Genomic DNA, 22,669 nt, shown 5'->3' on the forward strand with positions numbered 1-22,669 from the left:
TGTGAAGGACACCGAGACACGGACATACCGACTAACTTCTGTTACAGACAAACTGATTGTGAAGGACACACAGACACGGACATACCGACTAACTTCTGTTACAGACAAACTGATTGTGAAGAACACCGAGACACGGACATACCGACTAACTTCTGTTACAGACAAACTGATTGTGAAGGACACACAGACACGGACATACCGACTAACTTCTGTTACAGACAAACTGATTGTGAAGGACACACAGACACGGACATACCGACTAACTTCTGTTACAGACAAACTGATTGTGAAGGACACCGAGACACGGACATACCGACTAACTTCTGTTACAGACAAACTGATTGTGAAGGACACCGAGACACGGACATACCGACTAACTTCTGTTACAGACAAACTGATTGTGAAGGACACACAGACACGGACATACCGACTAACTTCTGTTACAGACAAACTGATTGTGAAGGACACCGAGACACGGACATACCAGACTAACTTCTGTTACAGACAAACTGATTGTGAAGAACACGAGACACGGACATAGACTAACTTCTGTTACAGACAAACTGATTGTGAAGGACACACAGACAGACTAACTTCTGTTACAGACAAACTGATTGTGAAGGACAGTGAGACACGGACATACCGACTAACTTACCATTTACAGACAAACTGATTGTGAAGGACACCAAACGGACATACCGACTAACTTCTGTTACAGACAAACTGATTGTGAAGGACACCAAACACACAGACATACCGACTCCAACTTCTGTTACAGACAAACTGATTGTGAAGGACACCGAAACGGACATCCAGACTAACTTCTGTTACAGACAAACTGCCTGAAGCTAACTCTCCAGACTCCAAACAGACATCCAGCTAACTCTTACAGACAAACTGATTGTGAAGGACACCAGACACGGACATACCAGACTAACTTCTGTTACAGACAAACTGATTGTGAAGCTAACTCTCCAGACACGGACATACCGACTAACTTCTGTTACAGACAAACTGATTGTGAAGAACACACAGACACGGACATACAAACAGCCTCCAGCTTTCCAGACTCCAAACAGCCTCCAGCTGTTGCACTTCCATTTCAAAAGCTTTACTGTCAGATATCAACTTAAATCCAGACTCCCAGAAAACTCCCTCCAGACTCCAAACAGCCTCCAGCTAACTCTCCAGACCCAAACAGCCTCAGCTGACTTCCAGTTACTTCCAGACTCCAAACAGCCTCCAGCTAACTTTCCAGACTCCAAAACTATTCCCCAGGCTAACTCTCCAGACTTCAAACAGCCTCCAGCTAACTCAGTCAGACTTAAAATAAGTTAAATAAAACTCTGATAAAGACTCCAAACAACCTCCAGCTAACTCTCCAGACTCCAAACAGCCTCCAGCTAACTCTCCAGACTCCAAACGGCCTCCAGCTGACTCTCCAGACTCCAAACAGCCTCCAGCTAACTTTCCAGACTCCAAACAGCCTCCAGCTAACTCTCCAGACTCCAAACAGCCTCCAGCTAACTCTCCAGCCTCCAGCTAACTCTCCAGACTTCAAACAGCCTCCAGCTAACTCTCCAGACTTCAAACAGCCTCCAGCTAACTCTCCAGACTTCAAACAGCCTCCAAGCTAACTCTCCAGACTTCAAACAGCCTCCAGCTAACTCTCCAGACTTCAAACAGCCTCCAAGCTAACTCTCCTGAGTCAAAATGGCGCATAAGTCAGTGAGCGTGGAAAACCTCATCTACACCTATCTAAAACACACGTCCTTATGACTCTATATTACCCTCTCTCTCATAGCACTCCCCCACGCATCCACTCCCTTTGAAAGGACTGATTGATGCTCTGCAGAGAGAGAGCTCTACCTTCATCTCTAACCATAGAATCAGAGATCCTGCTCTCCAGTTCTAACAAACAATGGGAGGCATTGATGGAGCAGTCATGGTGGACTAGGGCTGATTGTGTGTAATGGTGGAGTGTGTGTATGTGTGTGTGTGCGTGTCCACCAGTTTGAGTAAGAAAGGCTCATTGGGCCAAGGTACTCACGTCTGGTCTGAGGTTTGCCGCGCGCTCATAATGCCGCTCTGCTGCCTTGTTTAGACTGGCCTGTCTGGAGAGGGAGATAGTGAAATACAGAGATGAGGGAGGGAGAGATGGCAAGAGGAGGAAGGGCAATAGAGGTCGTCATTACACACGGCTTACACAGAGTCTGACAGTATTACCGTGACATGACGGCAGAAAGAGTTACGTATTGGATAGAGAAGCATTCTTTCATTATAATTTAATATTTCCCATAAAGTATTGAGATCCTGAGGGCACTGTGATGCTGAAAAATACTCCCTCAAATGACTCTGAAACACTATGCTGCATATATTTCTGAGACTAACTGCACTTAGTATGTTAAGGCTAATTAGATAAAGGCAGAAGTCTTTTCAGACATATTCATAAGGTGTATGACTCAGGGAAATATGTCTCTATTAACTTTGCATAAAGTCTGCCTTGGGCTTGTAGTGCTTCATCATTCCATTCATATCAAGTTCATGCCTGACTCTTCAGATCCATTCTCCATCCATTCAACAACGTCTTTCATTTAAATGTGTCAACTTTTTGAAGGCGTTGGTGTTTCCCACTGCATCTGAGAGAATCTACACAATCTACAATGTTGGGAGAATCTGGAGCTTGGAAACGCTGACACTACGCAACAGGTAAGGACTTTGACTTTGATTTTCACAGGTCCAAACTTGGTGCTACCCTATTGGTCTCTGTCAAGAAGAGCCATGGGGTGTACAAGGATATGGCAAACCACTGCTACGGTCTGGATGAAGACCGATGATCACTGAGTTTCAGAACAAAGTACGTTTTCCCAGTCTAATGCTTGATGTTGACAATAATTTAGTGGCATCCAAAGTGTCAAATAGTTATTTATTTGCCGTACAGAACAGAGAGTAAGAGGTGCATTTTGACCAGCATTAATACACCCAAAGACATGTCTGCATCAGAATGTCTCAGCACAGTCCTAAGAGTGTCGTATTACAGGATGAGTTGAGTGAATATGTCATGCTATTTTTTCCTCAATGCAGTAGGCTTATATCGAAGAGGGCCAGAATATGATGATCTGTCTCTCCGTTTTTCCTCCCCACATCCAAGCAGCAGTCCCCTTGCCGAGCAGTCGACATAGAACTCTCCTCCAGCACATCACTTTGGATGAAGGATGCTGTAGCTTCAATTACTTTTCCAGACATGTGGAGCAAAAAGGAATTAAGAGACGTCGTTTCCAATACTTCCTCCAGTTGCAGTGAGTTGGGAGGATTTGCAGTCCCCTATTTCAAACGTACAAAATGTATGTGCTGTCTGTGCTCACACTTGCCAAGCCGAACGGCAAATTCTCCCGAGGTATGCCTGTGTTTCTTTACAAGCCCTGGACTGAAACGTCACTAGCATGAATCAAAACTACAACCGCTGTTTCCATGTGTTGTATATTAACTATAAAACCAGTTGAACCATACAAACGACTTAAAATGGACCGTCTCCATGCAAACTGCTATTATCTTATTAAACGTCAGACCTGAAGTGTCTCTGAGTGTGTTAGCGGGCACAATGCAATATTGATTGAGTCGTGAATGATGAAATGCCTTGGCAACCAACTCTCTATCACCGTTGAAATAACCTTTCAGAGACACCTTCTGCTATTTTCACGCCTAAGACATCTGAATACATCCAACAGAAACTCTACATGCGCTGAAGACCTACAGTATTGTAAGGCTTTATAAACACATTTGATTGATACTCGTTAAAGTATGATTGGGCAGCATTTGCAAAAATACCAGGCACTCTTTAAACACTGTAATACCGTTTTCATACGCTGTCACACCCACCTGAGCATGTGAGCGGCACTGAAGACCACATCAAACTCTGAGCTGTCCAGATCTGCAGCTCTCTCTGCCACCTCTGCTGCCTCTGCCAGACGAGACTGCTCCAGCAGAAACTGGCCTGTCCATTAGACAGACAGAAACAGAGACCGAGAAAGAGATGGAAAGAGATGAAGGGGAGGCAGGGAGAGGGAGAGAGGGAGAGAGGGAGGAGACAAAAAAAGGGAAAGAGAGAGAGACAGTGAGACACCGAGGGGAAAGAAAGAAAGAAAGAAAGAAAGAAAGAAAGAAAGAAAGAAAGAAAGAAAGAAAGAAAGAAAGAAAGAAAGAAAGAAAGAAAGAAAGGAAATTAGGAAGCAAAAAGATGGTTTCAGAGGACAGGGCAGCAAGAAGGACAGAAAGAAGGTCAGAAAGGAGAGAGTGAGGAAAAGAGGAGGTTTTTGTCATGCTCAGTGATTTGCAGAAGTCCAGCTGAGTCGAAGGAGTTTCATGTATGTCCCCTGGGAGCAGGACCAACTGGCTCTACCTCCACAGGAGTCTGCTGAGGAGGAATACATGACTACTATGTCTGGGACGCAGATATTATGTTGGACTGTGTAATGTGCAGAGGTTTCCCTATACAAATCAGTGTGTGTGTTTGTGTGGGTGTGTGTTCCAACATGTGTGCGTGTTTGTCTGCATACGTGAGGTATCCTCTTCCACGGGTTTTTAGAATCTGTAAAAATAGTCATCCTATGTCTCGGATGTCATACCTCATTGGGTGTCAGTCAGCAATAACCATCACTTGGATGCAGAGGGTTGCTACGGGTCACATGTAGCGTGACACATCAGAGCATGTGTTAGTCTGAACAATGGCAGGAAAGGAGGCTTGACCTCTCATGTCAGCTCTCGTCCTCCCTGTCCCACAGTTCAGAGAGTCTGTAAGCACATTCATACAGTCTCACCAACAACATAGTGGAGTCAGTCCAGTCACAGTGGAGGAGGAATGGCTGTAGCGGGCAGATTACGATAAGGTGTTGGGGGCCAGTAAAAATAAACCTCTGAAAAGAGGCTAGGAGATCGCAGAGAGAGGGCAAATGACTCTGTCCAAAGAAAGCAACACGGCCCGCCAGGACCCAAACACAACCCCGAGACTTGAGACCCGAGATACACAGAGAGAGAGAGACACAGGGAGGGAGAGAGGGAGAGACGATATGAATGGCAGCATTTACAGAAGCACACGCAGACTAACCGGCTTATAGCGTTTCTCCTCAATCAGTGAAAAGCAGCATCCTTATCGGTGGTGGTGTAGTCCGATCCGGTTTCCTCGAAGTATGTGGAGTTTAGGTCTACTGTATGTATGACCTCATACAACCTGATACCAAATGCAAACCAAACTAAAGGCAGGCATATCTCTTTCGCTAACTAGAGCGGCTTTAAAAGTGGCTACAGGACATGTTTTTTACACTTAACAAGCACTTTATACGTGCTTTGTGGGAGTACTGTAGAGTACTGTGGATAAGGTGTCTTTATCAAACTGCCTGAGGTAAGTTCTTATGGTGGGCTCAAGCTACAATACACTTTTACTGTAGGAGGTCCCTACATGGAGTAGTTTAATGGTATGTGTGTGTGTGTGTGTGTGTGTGTTTGTTTGTGCGCGTGTAGTGCTTAATTTGTAAATCGGTAGGTGCCGGAACAAAATGTGAGCACCAGAGGGGGTGACCTGGGGAGCTCTGAGGTAACGGAACGCATGAGAGAAAAAATCCCCTTTATAATAAAGCATTGAATGCATATCATCACATTTGCATAGTGGCATACAGAAGTTGCACAAATGGGTACCATTTTAATAGTCTAGGGTCCGGAAGAAATGTGTCCTTTTAGAAACGCATTTCATGCAATTCTATGTTATTTTACATGACTGGAGACTTTGGCTGAATATGTTTTAATGCTGCATAAATGATGGAAATGACAGGCTACTTTGACACTGACAAACTGAGAATCTGAGATCAATGAAAAGGACTTTGTGTTGAATCCATCAATAGCCGAGGCCTAGGTGTGTGGAGACATATTGTAGGCTATAATATTAGGAGGACACTAGTCCTAAAAATGCTTTCCAGTGTCACCGACTGACCCAATGATGCACAGCTCTCTCGCCGGTGATAGCCGATTCGTTCCTACCAAAAGCCTACATACAATGCCTTGCGAAAGTATTCGGCCCCCTTGAACTTTGCGACCTTTTGCCACATTTCAGGCTTCAAACATAAAGATATAAAACTGTATTTTTTTGTGAAGAATCCACAACAAGTGGGACACAATCATGAAGTGGAACGACATTTATTGGATATTTCAAACTTTTTTAACAAATCAAAAACTGAAAAATTGGGCGTGCAAAATTATTCAGCCCCCTTAAGTTAATACTTTGTAGCGCCACCTTTTGCTGCGATTACAGCTGTAAGTCACTTGGGGTATGTCTCTATGAGTTTTGCACATCGAGAGACTGACATTTTTTCCATTCCGCCTTGCAAAACAGCTCGAGCTCAGTGAGGTTGGATGGAGAGCATTTGTGAACAGCAGTTTTCAGTTCTTTCCACAGATTCTCGATTGGATTCAGGTCTGGACTTTGACTTGGCCATTCTAACACCTGGATATGTTTATTTTTGAACCATTCCATTGTAGATTTTGCTTTATGTTTTGGATCATTGTTTGGAAGACAAATCTCTGTCCCAGTCTCAGGTCTTTTGCAGATTCCATCAGGTTTTCTTCCAGAATGGTCCTGTATTTGGCTCCATCCATCTTCCCATCAATTTTAACCATCTTCCCTGTCCCTGCTGAAGAAAAGCAGGCCCAAACCATGATGCTGCCACCACCATGTTTGACAGTGGGGATGGTGTGTTCATGGTGATGAGCTGTGTTGCTTTTACGCCAAACATAACGTTTTGCATTGTTGCCAAAAAGTTCAATTTTGGTTTCATCTGACCAGAGCACCTTCTTCCACATGTTTGGTGTGTCTCCCAGGTGGCTTGTGGCAAACTTTAAACAACACTTTTTATGGATATCTTTAAGAAATGGATCAGATTTTATATCTTCCTATGTCTTTGAAGCCATCCAGAAATGTGGATCAGTCTTCTCCAAATGAGCTGAACGTTTAGAGGGACGGCCAAAAAGCTCCTTGGGATGTTTAAACTTGGGAAATCTTTTTGTATCCAAAAGGCACTTGTATCTCTCTTGCTTTACTTTTTAAAACAATATTTGGAAGTTATCAAATATTTTGTTAGCCTACTGAATAATTTTGCACACCCAATTTTTCAGTTTTTGATTTGTTAAAAAAGTTTCAAATATTCAATAAATGTCGTTCCACTTCAGCAGACTTTACTTTGTAAAACAATATTTGGAAGTTATCAAATATTTTGTTAGCCTACAGCAGACAAAGTAGAGTCTTTTCAGCAGGAGCCATTTTCTTTCAAACCTGTGTTTTCCTGCGATTGTATCTGAAATATAGTGAAAGGCCTGTCTTGTCTGCATGCTGTTCACTGACAGGTTTGCCGTGTTCTGCACTGTAGGCTATGCCTTGTTATTGGGCTACACACAATCCACAGCTAGGCACATTTTTAAAGACGCTATTGATCCTCTGTGACTAAAATATAGTCATTTTCATGGTGTAGTAGGCTATTCTGAATGATTTCAATTCTTTCTGAACAGACAGCAGTAATTCTATAACGTTGGCAAATGTATTTCAATGTATCAGGGTGCTGCAGCTCCTCCAGAACCCTTCGTCTGGCTATGATTCTATAAGGAAATCAATGATGAAGTGCAACGCTTGAGAGGTGGGAGTTGCAGGCTCATGTCTATCAGAGCAGAGAGAGGGAGAGAGATCATAGAAAGTGAATCTCATTCTAGTTCTGTGAGAGATACAGTCACGCACCTCACACAGCCACGAGTTGGTCTCAAGCATAAGATACAATGATGCACAATCCATACTGTAAATTCATGCCGGCGCAACCCGAATCAACTATTAGAATATCAGGCAGTAGAATTGGGAGGGGGGGGTGGGGCAGTAGAATTGACGAAGGGGCAACTCAAATTAGTACATTACAAAAAGTAAATGTTTCATGCCATGGAAGGTACCGGATAGGCAAATAGGTTCCAGAACATATCAGTCCAAAACGGAGAGGTGTTGGATCCTGCTCCGGCAGGCCCTGGCTCAAATGAAGCTATGTGCGCGGTACTTCATATGAGTTCTGGTACATACCATAATGCATGTAGCAGTTTCCTTTGGAAGGGTCCAGCTGAATGGCTCTTCGATAGTAACCCTCTGCCTCAGTCTTCTGCCCCTAGGAGACAAAACAGGAACGTTTGATTAGCTACTGTAGATCAGTTACAAGTCGTCCTCAGTCATTAATTGCGATTTAGCTGATGTTCGAGCTCTCGCAGTGGTTCCTGTTTCTGGCACGGGCGTAATTGTGCGGCTGCAATTAGATTTACTCAAAACCCAAAACAGACGTGAGTTGCCATATGGTAGAAGATTGAACATGCAGGAGAAACCAGAAACCACCCACTCTCCTCGTAAATGAGATTTAGTAAATATTTCACAGTCGAGATGTGGACGGGGAAATCAGCAGTAAATTTGAACAACCGTTCCATATGCCCCTGATGTGCCAGGTTGTTTTAAACAATCAGCATATCCTGTAGGGCAACAACAATCATCTGCGTTTACTCTGCATCTGCTACGGATTATTTTCCTACGCTTTCATGCATGAGTTGACACGTGGTAGCAGGGCCTCAACTGTAAACCAGGAAACTGTACTCCATAGAGAACGCTTCAAACCCCATTTTCCCCCAGCAGCAGAGTGTGTGTGTGTGTCACACTATCACTTTTTCTCAGTCAGAGAGTGTGTATCGCACTATAGCCTCGCAACAAACTGAAAGCGATACCGCTGCCTCTGTGTGTACCCCCCCACCCCCATTGTTCACGCTTCAGCACTGATTGCTTCCATATTGGCTATGGATTTGCCATTCTACATAGAATAAGTGGACTGGGCATATTAGGTTAGGTTCATTAACTATTTCTCATGCCCGTGTTCGCTCTAAATGAAAGATGAAGACAACTAATTGTCCAGATGACTTTATGCCATATTTTCCCTGGCTCCTTTCCCAGCCGCAGTGTCAGAAGGTGGACTGTTGAACACAATACTGTGGTCCTTCAATGGACTGGGCCGTGTCGCATTAGTAGGATTGCGAGAGGTGCGCAATGTTAAATGTACATGAATACTAGGTTTGTCACACACATCTGTATCACCTGTCTTTGTGCTTGTCTCCACCCATATCTTCCCAGTATCCCCTGTGTATTTATACCTGTATGCTCTGTTTGTCTGTTGCCAGTTCATCTTGTCTTGTCAGGTCTCACCAGCGTGTTTTCCCATCTCATTGCTCTTTCTAGTTCTGTTTCCTAATTTCCCCGGTTCTGACCATTCTGCCTGCCCTGACCCCGAGCCTGGCTGACGTTCTGTACCTGCCTGACTCTGGCCCATTTACAAACCTCTGCCTGTCCTGACCCCAAGCCTGCCTGCTGTTCTGTACCTTATTGACTCAGCCCTGGATTACAGACCTCTGCCTGCCTTTGACCTGTCTTTTGCCTGCCCCCTGTTTGGGTCAATACACATCTGTGACTCTCGCTGTCTGCATCTGGATCTTATCCTAAGTTCTTGATAAGGTTGTTTTTTTATTCCTCTGACTCTTATCTAGCGTATTCGAGCCTGTATTGGGAGGGAGTAGCCGGCTTCAGAGGGCTCTAGCGGGTAGTGTTAGCGCCAACTCCGAGTGTAGCCAGCCACAGAGGGCTTTAGCGGTTAGCGTTAGTGCCGGCTCAGAGTGTAGCCAGCCACAGAGCTCGTAAATAACATCAGCGCCAGCAACGGGAGAGAGGTCCTCCAACAGAGAGCGATGCCTAGCCCTTGGTAGGGCACGTCAGGACTCTGCACTGTGTAATCATCCGCCTGGCGACAACACTCTCCTGTGATGTATGTCCAAGGGAGATGATCTGAGACAGGAACTGGGGGTTACCGGGTGGAATAGGGCTCTTCTGGTCATGTCTGGCTGTGTCCTAAAGAAAGGCCCTGGTCAAAAGTAGTGCACTATATCAGGATTATGGTGGCATTTCTGACGCAGACTCAGTCTAGACTCTAACCTGGTTACTGTGAACGAAGAGTTCAAAGCCAAACTGAACAAAGAACAAACCACAAATCTATACAACCTCACTAACCCCATTAAAGTACATGACTCTTTACGAATGAAACAGTGAAGTCACATACTGTAGTACACGTCAGGGTGAGGCGGGATTGAGTTTGACACTTTGACCCTTTCCCCGAGTCGGTTGACTCCTTATGAGCCAGCTGCATTATCAATACGTAGGTCCGCCGTGGCAAGACGGCCCAAAATCTCTCCCTGATTGAGTGATTTAATAAGGAAGCGGGGTAATTGCATTAAGTCCTGTCCGGCAGCCCATTGTTCCGGGTCTGGTCGTGTCCTAATCTCCTGTTGTTGAAGGGCTCTGTTATGAGGGGCCACTCGTGGCTCAGGGCCCCGGATGTAGGGACCTGGGGGACCCAGCAGATGTCCAGCTGTGCTGGGGTGACTCGGGTCTGAACCCAGGGAGACTGGGGGTGGGGGTTTGGGGGAATGGAACTCAAATCAGATTAGGAAAAGGGGAAATTAGTGAGTTTGGGAGCGAGACCCTTCCTCAGCCCAGACCGGACCCCTAGGGGTGCAGCTGTAACCCCTCCAATATCAGTGAGGAGGATAGAAGGAGAGATGGGATGGGTGATGTGGTACGCTGAAGAGCAAAACCTCCTGTAGATTCCTAGTACCTCAGTTACCTCAGGCTGTGGAAGGGGAAGAACAGAAGGTCAAACTCCTCACAAGGGCTCAGCAGGACTGGTTCAGTGGGTTCTAACAGGGTTCCTCTCCATAAAGTCCTCCTAACTAACCCAAGTCAGCTGTGAACACATGTTGTCACGCACGTTTTTCTCTCCCCAAAACACTGTGGGAGTGAATGAGAGAGGTGGATGGAAGGGGGTTGGGGGGCAGAGTGCACCTCAGAACAAACAGCCAAACCTGTAGGGGAGAAGTCTGGGAAGGAAATACTGGACCCAGCAGGCCTAGCTGGTGAGCTTCATAACACCACACACATTTAATAATGTGACACACACACACACACACACACACATACACACACACACACGACTCCCCATAAAGACATTCCCTATGGCTGTGACCTTGAGACAATCACACACCCAGCGGAGAGCCTGATAGTTTGACAGGTCTGTTTTTCCAAGCTTGTACCATAAGACAATAATTATTCCTCAATCCATTGTCTCCTTGGTTGTCATATCAACAAAGTTTATAGTGGCAGAAGTTGGTCTCTCTGCTATTTTATCTCAAATATCTCAAAAAACTGCAATTAGCCGAACATAAAAAACCCATCTTGCGTTTGCATACCACTATCCTAGGTGTCTTTTTCCTTTAGGCCACCAAAGACAAAAGCATTAATTTACCCATCAAGGTTCAACAAGTGGCCTCCCGGGTGGCGCAGTGGGTTCGCGCCCAGGCTCTGTCGTAACCGGCCGCGACCGGGAGGTCCGTGGGGCGACGCACAATTGGCCTAGTGTCGTCCGGGTTAGGGAGGGCTTGGTCAGTAGGGATGTCCTTGTCTCATCGCGCACCAGCGACTCCTGTGGCGGGCCGGGCGCAGTGCGCGCTAACCAAGGTTGCCAGGTGCACGGTGTTTCCTCCGACACATTGGTGCGGCTGGCTTCCGGGTTGGATGGCGCTGTGTTACGAAGCAGTACGGCTGGTTGGGTTGTGTATCGGAGGACGCATGACTTTCAACCTTCGTCTCTCCCGAGCCCGTATGGGAGTTGTAGCGATGAGACAAGATAGTAGCTACTACAACAATTGGATACCACGAAATTGGGGATAAAAAGGGGTAAAATAAAAAATAAAAAACAAGTCCAAAATGGCTTTAGATCTGGACCGCTGTCTGCTCAACACGCAGCTCAGTCTCGATCTATCAACTTCCAGGCTTTCTACAATGATCACAACTCCTCTGGCCCAGACAGGGAAATCAATGGGATGAACTGGCGGGCCCAAACTCACTATTCATCAGCCCTCGGGCCTAGGTCTAATTATACGTAACCCCTGTGATTATTACCAACATGACAGAGCCAAAGCCTATTTGAGATTGTGTGGACAGTCAGGAAGGACACTGGAGGACAAAGAGTGAAGTGAATGGATTAGAATAGAGGCAGATTGTAGTTACATTGATGTTAGAGGCCATTTCCAGTATAGCTGCAGAACCTTTCTCTCTCTGTTAACTAACTTCCTGAATAGTCTTAAAAGTGTTAAAAAGTGTTGCAGTCTAGTGGTTAACAATACCTACATTATGTGAAAGCTATGATCCCATATCAATGTCATTTGTTAAATCCACTTCAAATCAGTGTAGATGAAGAGGAGGAGACAGGTTAAATAATGATTTTTAAGCCTTCTTTGTGGAATGCATCCCTGTGGAATGAGTCCATGTCCCAATGAATTGAGGCTGTTCTGAGGGCAATAGGGAGTGCAGATAAATATTAGGAAAATGTTCCTAATGTTTGGTATACTCAGTGCATATAGGCTATATTATATATTATATATATATATATATGTAAAAAATGTATTTTTTGTTGTTGTAATTTTTAACCCTTTTTCTCCCCAATTTCGTGGTATCCAATTGTTGTAGTAGCTATCTTGTCTCATCGCTACAACTCCCGTACGGGCTCGGGAGAGACGAAGGTTGAAAGTCATGCGTCCTCCGATACACAACCCAACCAAGCCGCACTGCTTCTTAACACAGCATCATCCAACCCGGAAGCCAGCCGCACCAATATGTCGGAGGAAACTGCTGAGATGCCATGCGCCAGGACTTTCATGGGGGGACTGTCATGTCTTGTTATGTTTTTCCTGTCCTTTCTCGTTCATTCCCTCTCACTGTCTCATCCAGGGCCCTGTTCGGAGGAAAACAGTGTCTGATTCTTGTTTGTGTTTTTTTGCCAGAAGCAAGCTTCAATAAGTCCGTGAGGCATTCACCTGAGTAGCCTGTTCTCTACGCATAAAGTAGAAATATACAAACGTGCAGAATGTCATCCGCAGAAGCTTCGGGATCATTAGTTGGCGACTAACGTTCCCGAAAAGTCAAATTCGCAGCCACGGCCTGTATACAAAGAATCTCCCAATGCAGTCACCATGCAAACCATTCTAATGCGTGGCATCATTCTGAGAACTCACACTGCCTACCTGTTCGACTAGTTTTGGCTCGGTGAGAGCGTGTGCCTGTGTGGTATTATCGAGCCGCATTTTGTTTAGAACTGAGAGAAGAAGTTAAGGGCTATTCTGAGGTAGTTCACAAGGAACAGGTAAGAGCTGGATAGTCACTTCCATCAGACAGCATTGGTCTTGTATCCTTTGTGTTGTGGCTACTGTAATTAGTGGTTAACACTGAAGAGGCCTTTCTTAAAGAGGCAATCTGTGATTTCTAAATCTATTTTGGGATTTTAAATTAAAGAATATAACTTACTGTATAAATGCCTCATGTTTAGTTCAACTGTCATACCCCATCAGAACCCAATATATACTCTTGTTTTACTTCAATGTTTGTAAACAGTGTAATTGTTAACACTGTATAGCCTCAACACATGGTTAAAACTATCATTTTGATATCATGGATGGCCAGTCCTTGCATCAACAGCTCTGTCTATGGATTTTAAATAGGTTACAGCCACTCCCTTTACCAAAACAGTGGTGGGTTGACTGATGTGTTATTGTTTGAGCCGCAGATTGCCCCTTGAAAGGGATAGCACACTCCCAATATAAACTGGACCTACAGGACTTCCCACTCATCTCTGTAGATTGAGACAGACATTCGACATTCATTCTCCTTCTAACACGTTCACCATGGAGAGAAAAAGCCTATTTGCTCTTTCCACCTGTTGCTTCCCTTGGCGTTGGTCTCTGCAGATCTGCCAACTCTCAACTCTATGAGTAACTTCAGGAACTTTGAATTTGGCCACAGCTTCCCACGCCATGGCCTGATGCTACTCCACCATTTTGCTAACAATGTCCTCATTGGAAAAAACAACAGCAACAGCCTAATCACACCACTCTTTGTGCCATCAAGGGGAGACTGGGGCTTCCAGTGCTACGATAATGCTAAACAGGTGCTTCATTCCCTGAAGGAACAGGCTTCCTACACGGTAGGGAATCTCAACACACAGACAGTCTCCACGAGGGCTTGGCACCTACCTCCTTACGTCACTCAAAGCTATTACCTCATGCCCTGGTCCATAGAGAACAATAGGGTCAGAATCATCCTCAAAATGCAGGGGAATGTGGTGGAGGCAGTCTACATAACACAGCACTACCCACAAGACGACCCCCGCAGCAAGCAGTACGACCCCGATAACACCTTCCTCTTAAGTGTCATCGTCCTGAGAGGAACCCAGAGCCGATCTAACAACTGGGGGGACAGTGTGTCTGTGTTTCTGTATGCTGCCGGCTACAATACTCACTCCAGATCCTTCTCAGAGACATACTCCATAAGGGAATTCACTAACCAGCTGTGTGGGGTACATTTTCAAATACTCAACATACTCAGGTTGCTAACCACATGGAGTGCCTTGACATCAAGCTGGAGGTGAGATCAACTGAAAACTGGAACAACGGGCACGCCAGAATTAGATGTGCAAACGTCCCATGGAGTCTGCTGGGTGTGGGGATGATTGGTAGCCCTCTACGCGGACAATAAAATGACCTCTGTTACCCCCCTTGGCATGTGCAGCTACGGAAGCTTCGACGCCAATGTATACCTAAACCCCGGCCTGCAGGTCAGGCTCCTGATCAACTTGCACTCTGTCATCATGATGACTCTGACCGGAGGATTCCTGTTAACATACCTCCATTTGACTCTGATGTCAGTCTGCAGCTCTACACTAAAGATGGCCACGCCTGCGCTCGCCTGTTCATCAAGAAGACCTTCACTGATTGGAAGAACAAACTCTATTACACCTGGGTTGGATTCTACTCCTCTAACAAAATTGAACATACATTTTATTATGACACTTGGCAGTGGGCTGTTTTTTCACTAAACAGGTGGACAACGACACAGATTATTATTATTATATTATTATCTACACCTACAGGTCTGACATGTCCATCTCGCCCCGGGGTCGAAGTTCGATTCTTCAATAAAATAACGTTTTCTGAAAAGTATGTCCTCGAGGTACGCACTGCCCCATGGGAATCTTAATGCTTTTCTCTCCATTATCTCAACATTATATTATACAAGGATCATTCTCATAGAGGCAGAGATAGAAGAGGGTCAAGGTGTTGTTGAACCGAACATTTCCAATGCTATGGGGGTCACACAAAGCATTTGGTTCCTCTCATTTGGATTGTATTCATATGGTTTCCATGGCAATGTAACATTTCTGAATTCTACTTTGAAAGTATTCTGATGTAAGTAGGAACTAGCATCAAACGCCTCAGACCCTGTAACCGGTCACATATATTTCAATGCATATCTGAAAGGAATGCAAATCTTCTTTTCTACACATCCGATCATACGCAGTATTACCTGATGCTCTTCCTTGAGTTGTCCTGAACATTCCACTTTGTTATGAAAATACAAATGATTACTCCTTTCCCATATTTAAGCTATTTTACACATTTTCTTATTAACCTTATGAACATAGACATTTTGTTTGTATCTGTACTAGAATGGTAAAAACAGACATCAAATGAAACAGAAATGTCTGTGTTGGTTGATATTGCAAAGAAATATCAGATATCCCAGAATATTCACATCAGTGCATCTCTAGTTTCTATGTTATCTTTTGTCATGCTCTGTTGTAAAAAATGTGAGGAATTGTCTGGCCTTAAAGAGGTTGGTAGAGGAGGGACTTACAATGACGGACAGGAGTTTCCCGTAGGTCAGGTGTGCGGGGATGTGGTCGGGTTTTGCCCTGAGCGACTCCCTGTACCAGTGGCCCGCCTCCTCCAGCTGATTCAGCCTCATGTAGGCCTCTCCTGTTAGGAGTCAAAGGTCACAGGTCATGGGCGATACGGCTTCTCCTACTGTATGGGGGGGGGTTGAACATTCAGAGGTCAGAGGAAAGGAGTCGTAGAGAGATCCATGACCTCAATGGCTTCTCTGACACTTTATAATAAGAGGAAGACTCGTATCAAAGATGTGGTATGATGGGTTCTGGGACTTTTCTTTCTATCTATCTAGTGCATTGGTCACCGACCGGTCCATTGCGATCCAAGGCATTCCTAGACAATCACCAAACATTTCTGGACAAAACCCAATGATAAAGCCTTGCATTCCTATTTTTTGTTTTTGCGCTGTTGGTGCACTTGATTCAGCAGTCCTAGCCCCGGGAAGGTAAAGTGTTCCCATTTTGAACCATTTCATGTGTGTGAATGTAGAACTCTGTCTACCTGGCAAGCCTAGTGAGCAAATCAAGTGCACCTATAGGCCTACCGTTGCCCAATCAAATACCTCAGAGTTGATACTGTGAGATTTCAATACCATGACTAGAGAGAGAGCAAAGAGCGGCTGTTTTTATGAGTAAGTTCATGTTTGTTGTTACTCAGCACTACCAACACTTTGTTCAACACTTTCATAAGCCATAAAATATGTTCTCCCTACTTCCACTCACGCTAAAACCAGCACTGCAGCTGCAATTAATGAGTATAGCAATTTGTTTCTATGACCTTGCGTTGTTATTAGCTGCTTGTGTTTTTTTTAAATATCGAGGTATATTTCACTTTCTCTGGTCATAGGAGTAACAACATGAATTGGTGCATGGGGCAAAAAATAACGCAGCGAGACTAAAGTTTCCCCATCAGCTGGAAGACTGTCCCCTTTTCTCAGAGGAGGGAGGGAGAGCGGAGGGACAGTGAGTCGGGTGAGAGAAGAGTCACCACTACCTTCCATGCAACCAAGAGAGTATTTACACAGCACAATGTAAAAACTGCTGGTTGCATGGAAGCCACCTCACCGCTGCTCTCTCCCTGCCTGTGACCTCTGATATGAATGATGACATGCTCCAGTGCTTCCCAGTGTCTGATGAATACAGTTCTATAATAGATCTCCAACAGGTGCATGGCTGATAACAAGGCAGATGGAGACCGACCCATTTCCAGCCCTCCATTCCTAAAAACACTCGTCATTCCACCAATAGAAAATAAATATTCCTCCGTTAAATTAATTAAACCCCTGACACCAATTTCAGTTGGAACGTGACCAGATTCTCTCTGAGAATGTCTCTGTTCTCAAAGCCGTGAGAATCCCAGATCTGATCCCAGCGTAGGGGGGCTGATCCCTGGGGCCCTGATGACAACCCCCCTCTCACCTGAACAAACACTCTCCCTCTTCTCAGGCCCCCACCACGCTGTTGCCGACACGGCACAGCAATCTCAACCATGCAATCAGGAAGGGCTTCTAATAATGTAATTAGTGATGGAATAACACAACATGGGACATGACTTATTATAGCCAGCTTAGTTAGAATTCCCTTTGAATCCTGATACACATCTACATGAGGATTGCCTGCCTATTTTAGAGCTGTGGTGTTGGAATGGAATGAAACCGATGTTATCTGCTTAAAGCACATCAAATAGCTTCGTTTCATGGAGATAATATGGGGAAATCTCTTCTTTGGGGGGGGGGGGGGGGGACTGAAGACCATCAGCAGGTTGTTCTACTACCACCAGAACGAGTCATTGTAAACACATATTCCTCAATTACATGAATCAAAGATGAGGAGAATTATCATATGTGATAGGTGGGAATTAAGAAGGACATTTGGATGATTAAAGTCGCCAAGTCTACCCAGTCACGCAGCGAAGCTGTTGCTACTACCCAGCTACCCAGCTTTTCACCTTCAGTAATTGGCTAAGTCAAATGCCTGACATGGCTCCAGATAGACTGTCAAACTAAATCTACCTCAGCGGACAAATGAGTTTGCTTCCCCATGAACAGAATACCAGAGATACCTGTCCACTCCATTTCAATTCCTGACTGTCAGCCCTGCAGAACACTGTGCTAGACAGGGATCTGAGTGATCTATGGTAGAGTGATGATAGAGTGGAGAGTGATCTAGGGTAGAGTGATGGTAGAGTGGAGAGTGATCTAGGGTAGAGTGATGATAGAGTGGAGAGTGATCTAGGGTAGAGTGATGGTAGAGTGGAGAGTGATCTAGGGTAGAGTGATGATAGAGTGGAGAGTGATCTAGGGTAGAGTAGTAGAGTGGAGAGTGATCTAGGGTAGAGTGGAGAGTGATCTAGGGTAGAGTGATGGTAGAGTGGAGAGTGATCTAGGGTAGAGTAGAGTGGAGAGTGATAGAGTGGAGTGGAGTGATCTAGGGTAGAGTGATGGTAGAGTGGAGAGTGATCTAGGGTAGAGTGATGGTAGAGTGGAGAGTGATCTAGGGTAGAGAGTGAGTGATCTAGGGTAGAGATGGAGAGTGATCTAGGGTAGAGTGATGGTAGAGTGGAGAGTGATCTAGGGTAGAGTGATGGTAGAGTGGAGAGTGATCTAGGGTAGAGTGATGGTAGAGTGGAGAGTGATCTAGGGTAGAGTGATGATAGAGTGGAGAGTGATCTAGGGTAGAGTGATGGTAGAGTGGAGAGTGATCTAGGGTAGAGTGATATGGTGAGCTGGGGTAGGAAACACAAACAGTCTCCCGGATATGGGTTGGTCCTCGCTTTGATCCTGGGAAACACTTTCACTGGAAACTTTCATTTTCAGCCCATGGTTGAAAATGCTCACCTTCCCTCCTTCGTTCCCTTTCACCGGATTCTAGGATGATAACAATACAGTACATGATGATATATGACCCTCAAACTAAACCCGGGACCTCAGAGCCAGTTCCACTGCATTTTTTCATTCTTCCCTTCTAATCAGGGACGGATTTAAACATGGGACACCAGGTGTGTGCAATTCATTCTCAGGAAAGACAGAAAATCAGCAGGCTCTGGACCTCGTAGGGTAAGAGTCGAGTAACGCTGATGTATGGGAATGAAAGAACTGTGTTTGTTTTGTAAAGTGCCATGTTTAGTGAACTTGGTGAGCAGAGATGGGGGGGAAGAATCCCCCAAAAATATTAGTGAAAAAAATAAATGTTTTCCTGATATTACTCACCCATCATGTTGTAGAGACTCTGAGGTGCAAACTGCTTGGGCATTTTCTGCACCGCTTCTTTATAGACAGACAGAGCATCCTGTCATGGAGGGGGAGGGCAGTTAGTCACAGTGTGGTTCATCAGTGTGTCACCATCCACAAAGCCTCTTCCTCTCTGTCTAATGGAAAGGGCTTCAGGAAGATGAGTCTTTAGTTGGCTCTGTCATTTTGTCATAGATGAAGACGTAGTTCATTTGAGCAGTGGCTGAGCTCATATAAAGCCAAGGCCGGAAGCTTAAGCAAGTTTTCAGACAGCTAGTTTTCGGAAACTCAAGAGCTTAAGTATACTATCACAGTATGCTATCAAACTACATTTGCTGTATACATCTTATCCATTGTATTTATATGTTTCTCCCATGGCTCCACTGTACTGTGGTGTAGTGCACCTCTATACATTCTATACATTGGATTTCTATGTTTCTCCCATGGCTCCACTGTACTGTACTGTAGTGCACCTCCATACATTATATTTCTATGTTTCTGCCATGGCTCCACTGTACTGTAGTGTAGTGCACCTCTATACATGCTATTCATTTTATTTCTACATCTCTGCCATTGCTCTGGTTCTAATGTACTGTATTGAAGTGTACTGTTATAGATTCTATCCATTGCATTTCTACATCTCAGCCACTGCCCTGTCTCCACTGTAGTGTAGAGTACTGTAGTATCATACCTCCTGCAGGCCCTGCTCATGGAGCAGCTTGCCCAAGTTGTACAGGCAGCTGGTGACGGAGCTCTTGTGGGCATGGGGGTCCTTCAGGTTCTCATCTGGGATCTCAGCGCAGGTTACAAAGGTCCTCTTGGCCTCCTCCATACTGCCCTGGCTCATCAGGATGATGCCCGTGTTCAAGTAGGCCGCTGTGGGGTGATGAGAGGGCGCAGAGGAGGAGGAACAGAGGGAGAAGACGGGGTGGAGGGGGGGAAAGGGAGGATAGAGGAAGAGGAATGAGGGAGAGAGAAGTTAGAGGATTAGAAATGGGGGAAGAGAGGGGGCAGAGGTGGAGGATTAGAGCAGGAAGAGAGGGGGTAGAAATGGAGAAACAGAGGGGATAGATAGAAGCAGGGAAAAGGTTTAGGTACAAGAAAACGAATCACATTTTATTTGTCACATGCGTTGAATACAACAGGTGTAGACTTTACAGTGAAATGCTTACTTACTGTCACGTTGGTATAATGGGTCGGGAGACAGGTGCAGGAATGCGTAATATGGGTTTTTATTTCCCAAATGATAGCGTGCCATGTAATGGCACGGGAACGAAGATCAAACAAACACATATACAAAACACAGGGTAGAAACCCAAACAAAAGAGCGAGGAGTACCTCGAATAAATACACAATCGCACAATGATACCACGTGGGACGAGACCCGTAATCATCTGTGCAATACACGCGGCACGAAAGCCAAAACAACACAGCACCGGTATTCACACGACCAACGGACTTTGGAACAATAATCGACAAGACAATGGTGAACAAAGGGCACACATATACAGTTACTAATCAATGGGAATAGGGACCAGGTGTGCGTAATGACAGTTCCGGAGGGATCCGTGACAGTTTGTTTGTGTGTGTGTGTGTGTATTTGAGTGTCAGTGTAGTATGTGTGAGTGTGTGGGTAGAGTCCAGAGAGGTTGAAAGAGAGGTCGATGGGAAAAACTGAGGAATTAACAAGTAACTCATGCAACCCAAATCCCCTGCTTTCTCCGTCCTCTGCTAGTGTCTGATACAGTGAAATATGTCTACACATTACATACGTGAGCAGTCAAGAGTGAGATTGACTTCCATTAGACTGCCGGCTGAAACGGTCCGATAGACCTCTGAAATGGGCCAGACAGACGCATGCATGACAACTAATTCAGCATTAACACTGGTACGTGATGAAAACCTGAATGTAACATTCCATTCATGTAATTGAATTAAACAAAGCCAGAGACAACCCATTAGGCAGGTCCCGGATCAGCTCCTTTCATCTCCACCAGCCGGGCCCCGATCACAATCACTTCAGCCCCTCAATACGCCATTTTAGGAAATGGTCTCTTAGCAATACTTACACGCCAGAGTTGGCCTGCTCCCAATGGCCAGCTTATAGTAATGCAGTGCCTCTGAGGGCCTGTGGTTCTCTTGAAGCAGCAAACCCCTGGTGGAAAGAAGACCAGAATTATGGTTGAATGAAGCAGAGGAAAGAGAGGTCTACAGGGCAATCAGGGAAACCATCTGGCAACTCTGACTGTTTGGGTTTTAAATCTAATTGCAGCCTAACATTAGACGGTGTTTAGTGACACTCGGTTTATTCGGTTTATTTGTTAACCATCCGTAATCTCAGAACGACACCTTCATTAAAGGTGTGTCATGTAAACCCAGAAATGTGTTTGTTGACAAAGGTGACTCTTCCTGTTTCTTGACAGGGGCACAGGGAGTAGAGAGGGGAAGAAAAACACTGTCAGGTGAGCAGGAAATGTGGGCCGGTTATGAGGCTTGGCACCTTTGACACTCAGAGGGTTAATGTGGGTATTAGAACTGCCTTCATGTTTTCCCAGAGCCCCGCAAATCATGATTAATGAAATCACTGTCAAGGGGAACAGGATCCCATCTGGGGATAAAACAACCAATTTCCTCTCTCTCTCTCTCTCTCTCTCTCTCTCTCTCTCTCTCTCTCTCTCTCTCTCTCTCTCTCTCTCTCTCTCTCTCTCTCTCTCTCTGCCCCTCTCTCTCTGCCCCTAGCCTCTCTCTCTCTCTCTCTGCCCCGAGCCTCTCTCTCTCTCTCTCTCTCTCTCTCTCTCTCTCTCTCTGCCCCTAGCCTCTCTCTCTCTCTCTCTCTCTCTCTCTCTCTGCCCCTAGCCTCTCTCTCTCTCTCTCTCTCTCTCTCTCTGCCCCTAGCCTCTCTCTCTCTCTCTCTCTCTCTCTCTCTCTCTCTCTCTCTCTCTCTCTCTCTATCTCTCTCTGCCCCTAGCCTCTCTCTCTCTCTCTCTCTCTCTCTCTCTCTCTCTGCCCCTAGCCTCTCTCTCTCTCTCTCTCTCTCTCTCTCTCTCTCTCTCTGCCCCTAGCCTCTCCCCCTCTCCCTCTATCCCCTGTTATTCTCCCTGCCTGTCTAAGCAGTATTGATGGATGGTAGCTTTCATGGCCCTTCATCCTTGTTGAGGTAGTGGAGAGATGCAGAGATGACACATCTCACACTCACAGATTATACAACATGTCAGCCATGTTTCCCCGGTAATAGAGGGCATTCCGGTACGCCCTCTCCGCCTCTGCCATCTTGCCCTGGTTCTTCAGGACGTTTCCCAAGTTTCCCCATGCTAACAAAGAGAGACAGGTGTCTGTCAAGTGCATACAGGTATTGTGTAATGGAAAGATCTTGAGTTTTGCATTTATGAGGAAAGATTACAAATCATTTATGACATATATACTTTATTCTTTATGGTCCTGTTTGTCAGCCATATATTAAGCCTAGTCCTGGACCTAGAATAATATAGAACTGAAAAAATTTCTAATCTACATGAGAGTGATGTAATTCTCAGGCCTAACTTTATCACAGTGGGACTAAAG

At 45.3% G+C, this 22,669-nt stretch overlaps 1 protein-coding gene across 1 annotated transcript in view; it reads right to left on the bottom strand.

The window, feature by feature from the left end:
- tmtc2a (transmembrane O-mannosyltransferase targeting cadherins 2a) overlaps positions 1–22,669 on the bottom strand; it is a 97,237-nt gene that overhangs the window by 8,400 nt on the left and 66,168 nt on the right. The window contains exons 4-11 of the mRNA XM_064939365.1: positions 22,305–22,419; positions 21,178–21,263; positions 19,800–19,984; positions 19,088–19,166; positions 15,845–15,966; positions 8,102–8,183; positions 3,880–3,994; positions 2,051–2,114 (exon numbers count right to left, since the gene is read on the bottom strand). Coding sequence (XP_064795437.1) covers positions 2,051–2,114; positions 3,880–3,994; positions 8,102–8,183; positions 15,845–15,966; positions 19,088–19,166; positions 19,800–19,984; positions 21,178–21,263; positions 22,305–22,419 — 848 coding nt within the window. The remainder of the gene's footprint in view (positions 1–2,050; positions 2,115–3,879; positions 3,995–8,101; positions 8,184–15,844; positions 15,967–19,087; positions 19,167–19,799; positions 19,985–21,177; positions 21,264–22,304; positions 22,420–22,669) is intronic.

The sequence above is a fragment of the Oncorhynchus masou genome, chromosome 27 (genome assembly GCF_036934945.1).
Source record: "Oncorhynchus masou masou isolate Uvic2021 chromosome 27, UVic_Omas_1.1, whole genome shotgun sequence".
Classification (NCBI taxonomy): Eukaryota; Metazoa; Chordata; class Actinopteri; order Salmoniformes; family Salmonidae; genus Oncorhynchus; species Oncorhynchus masou.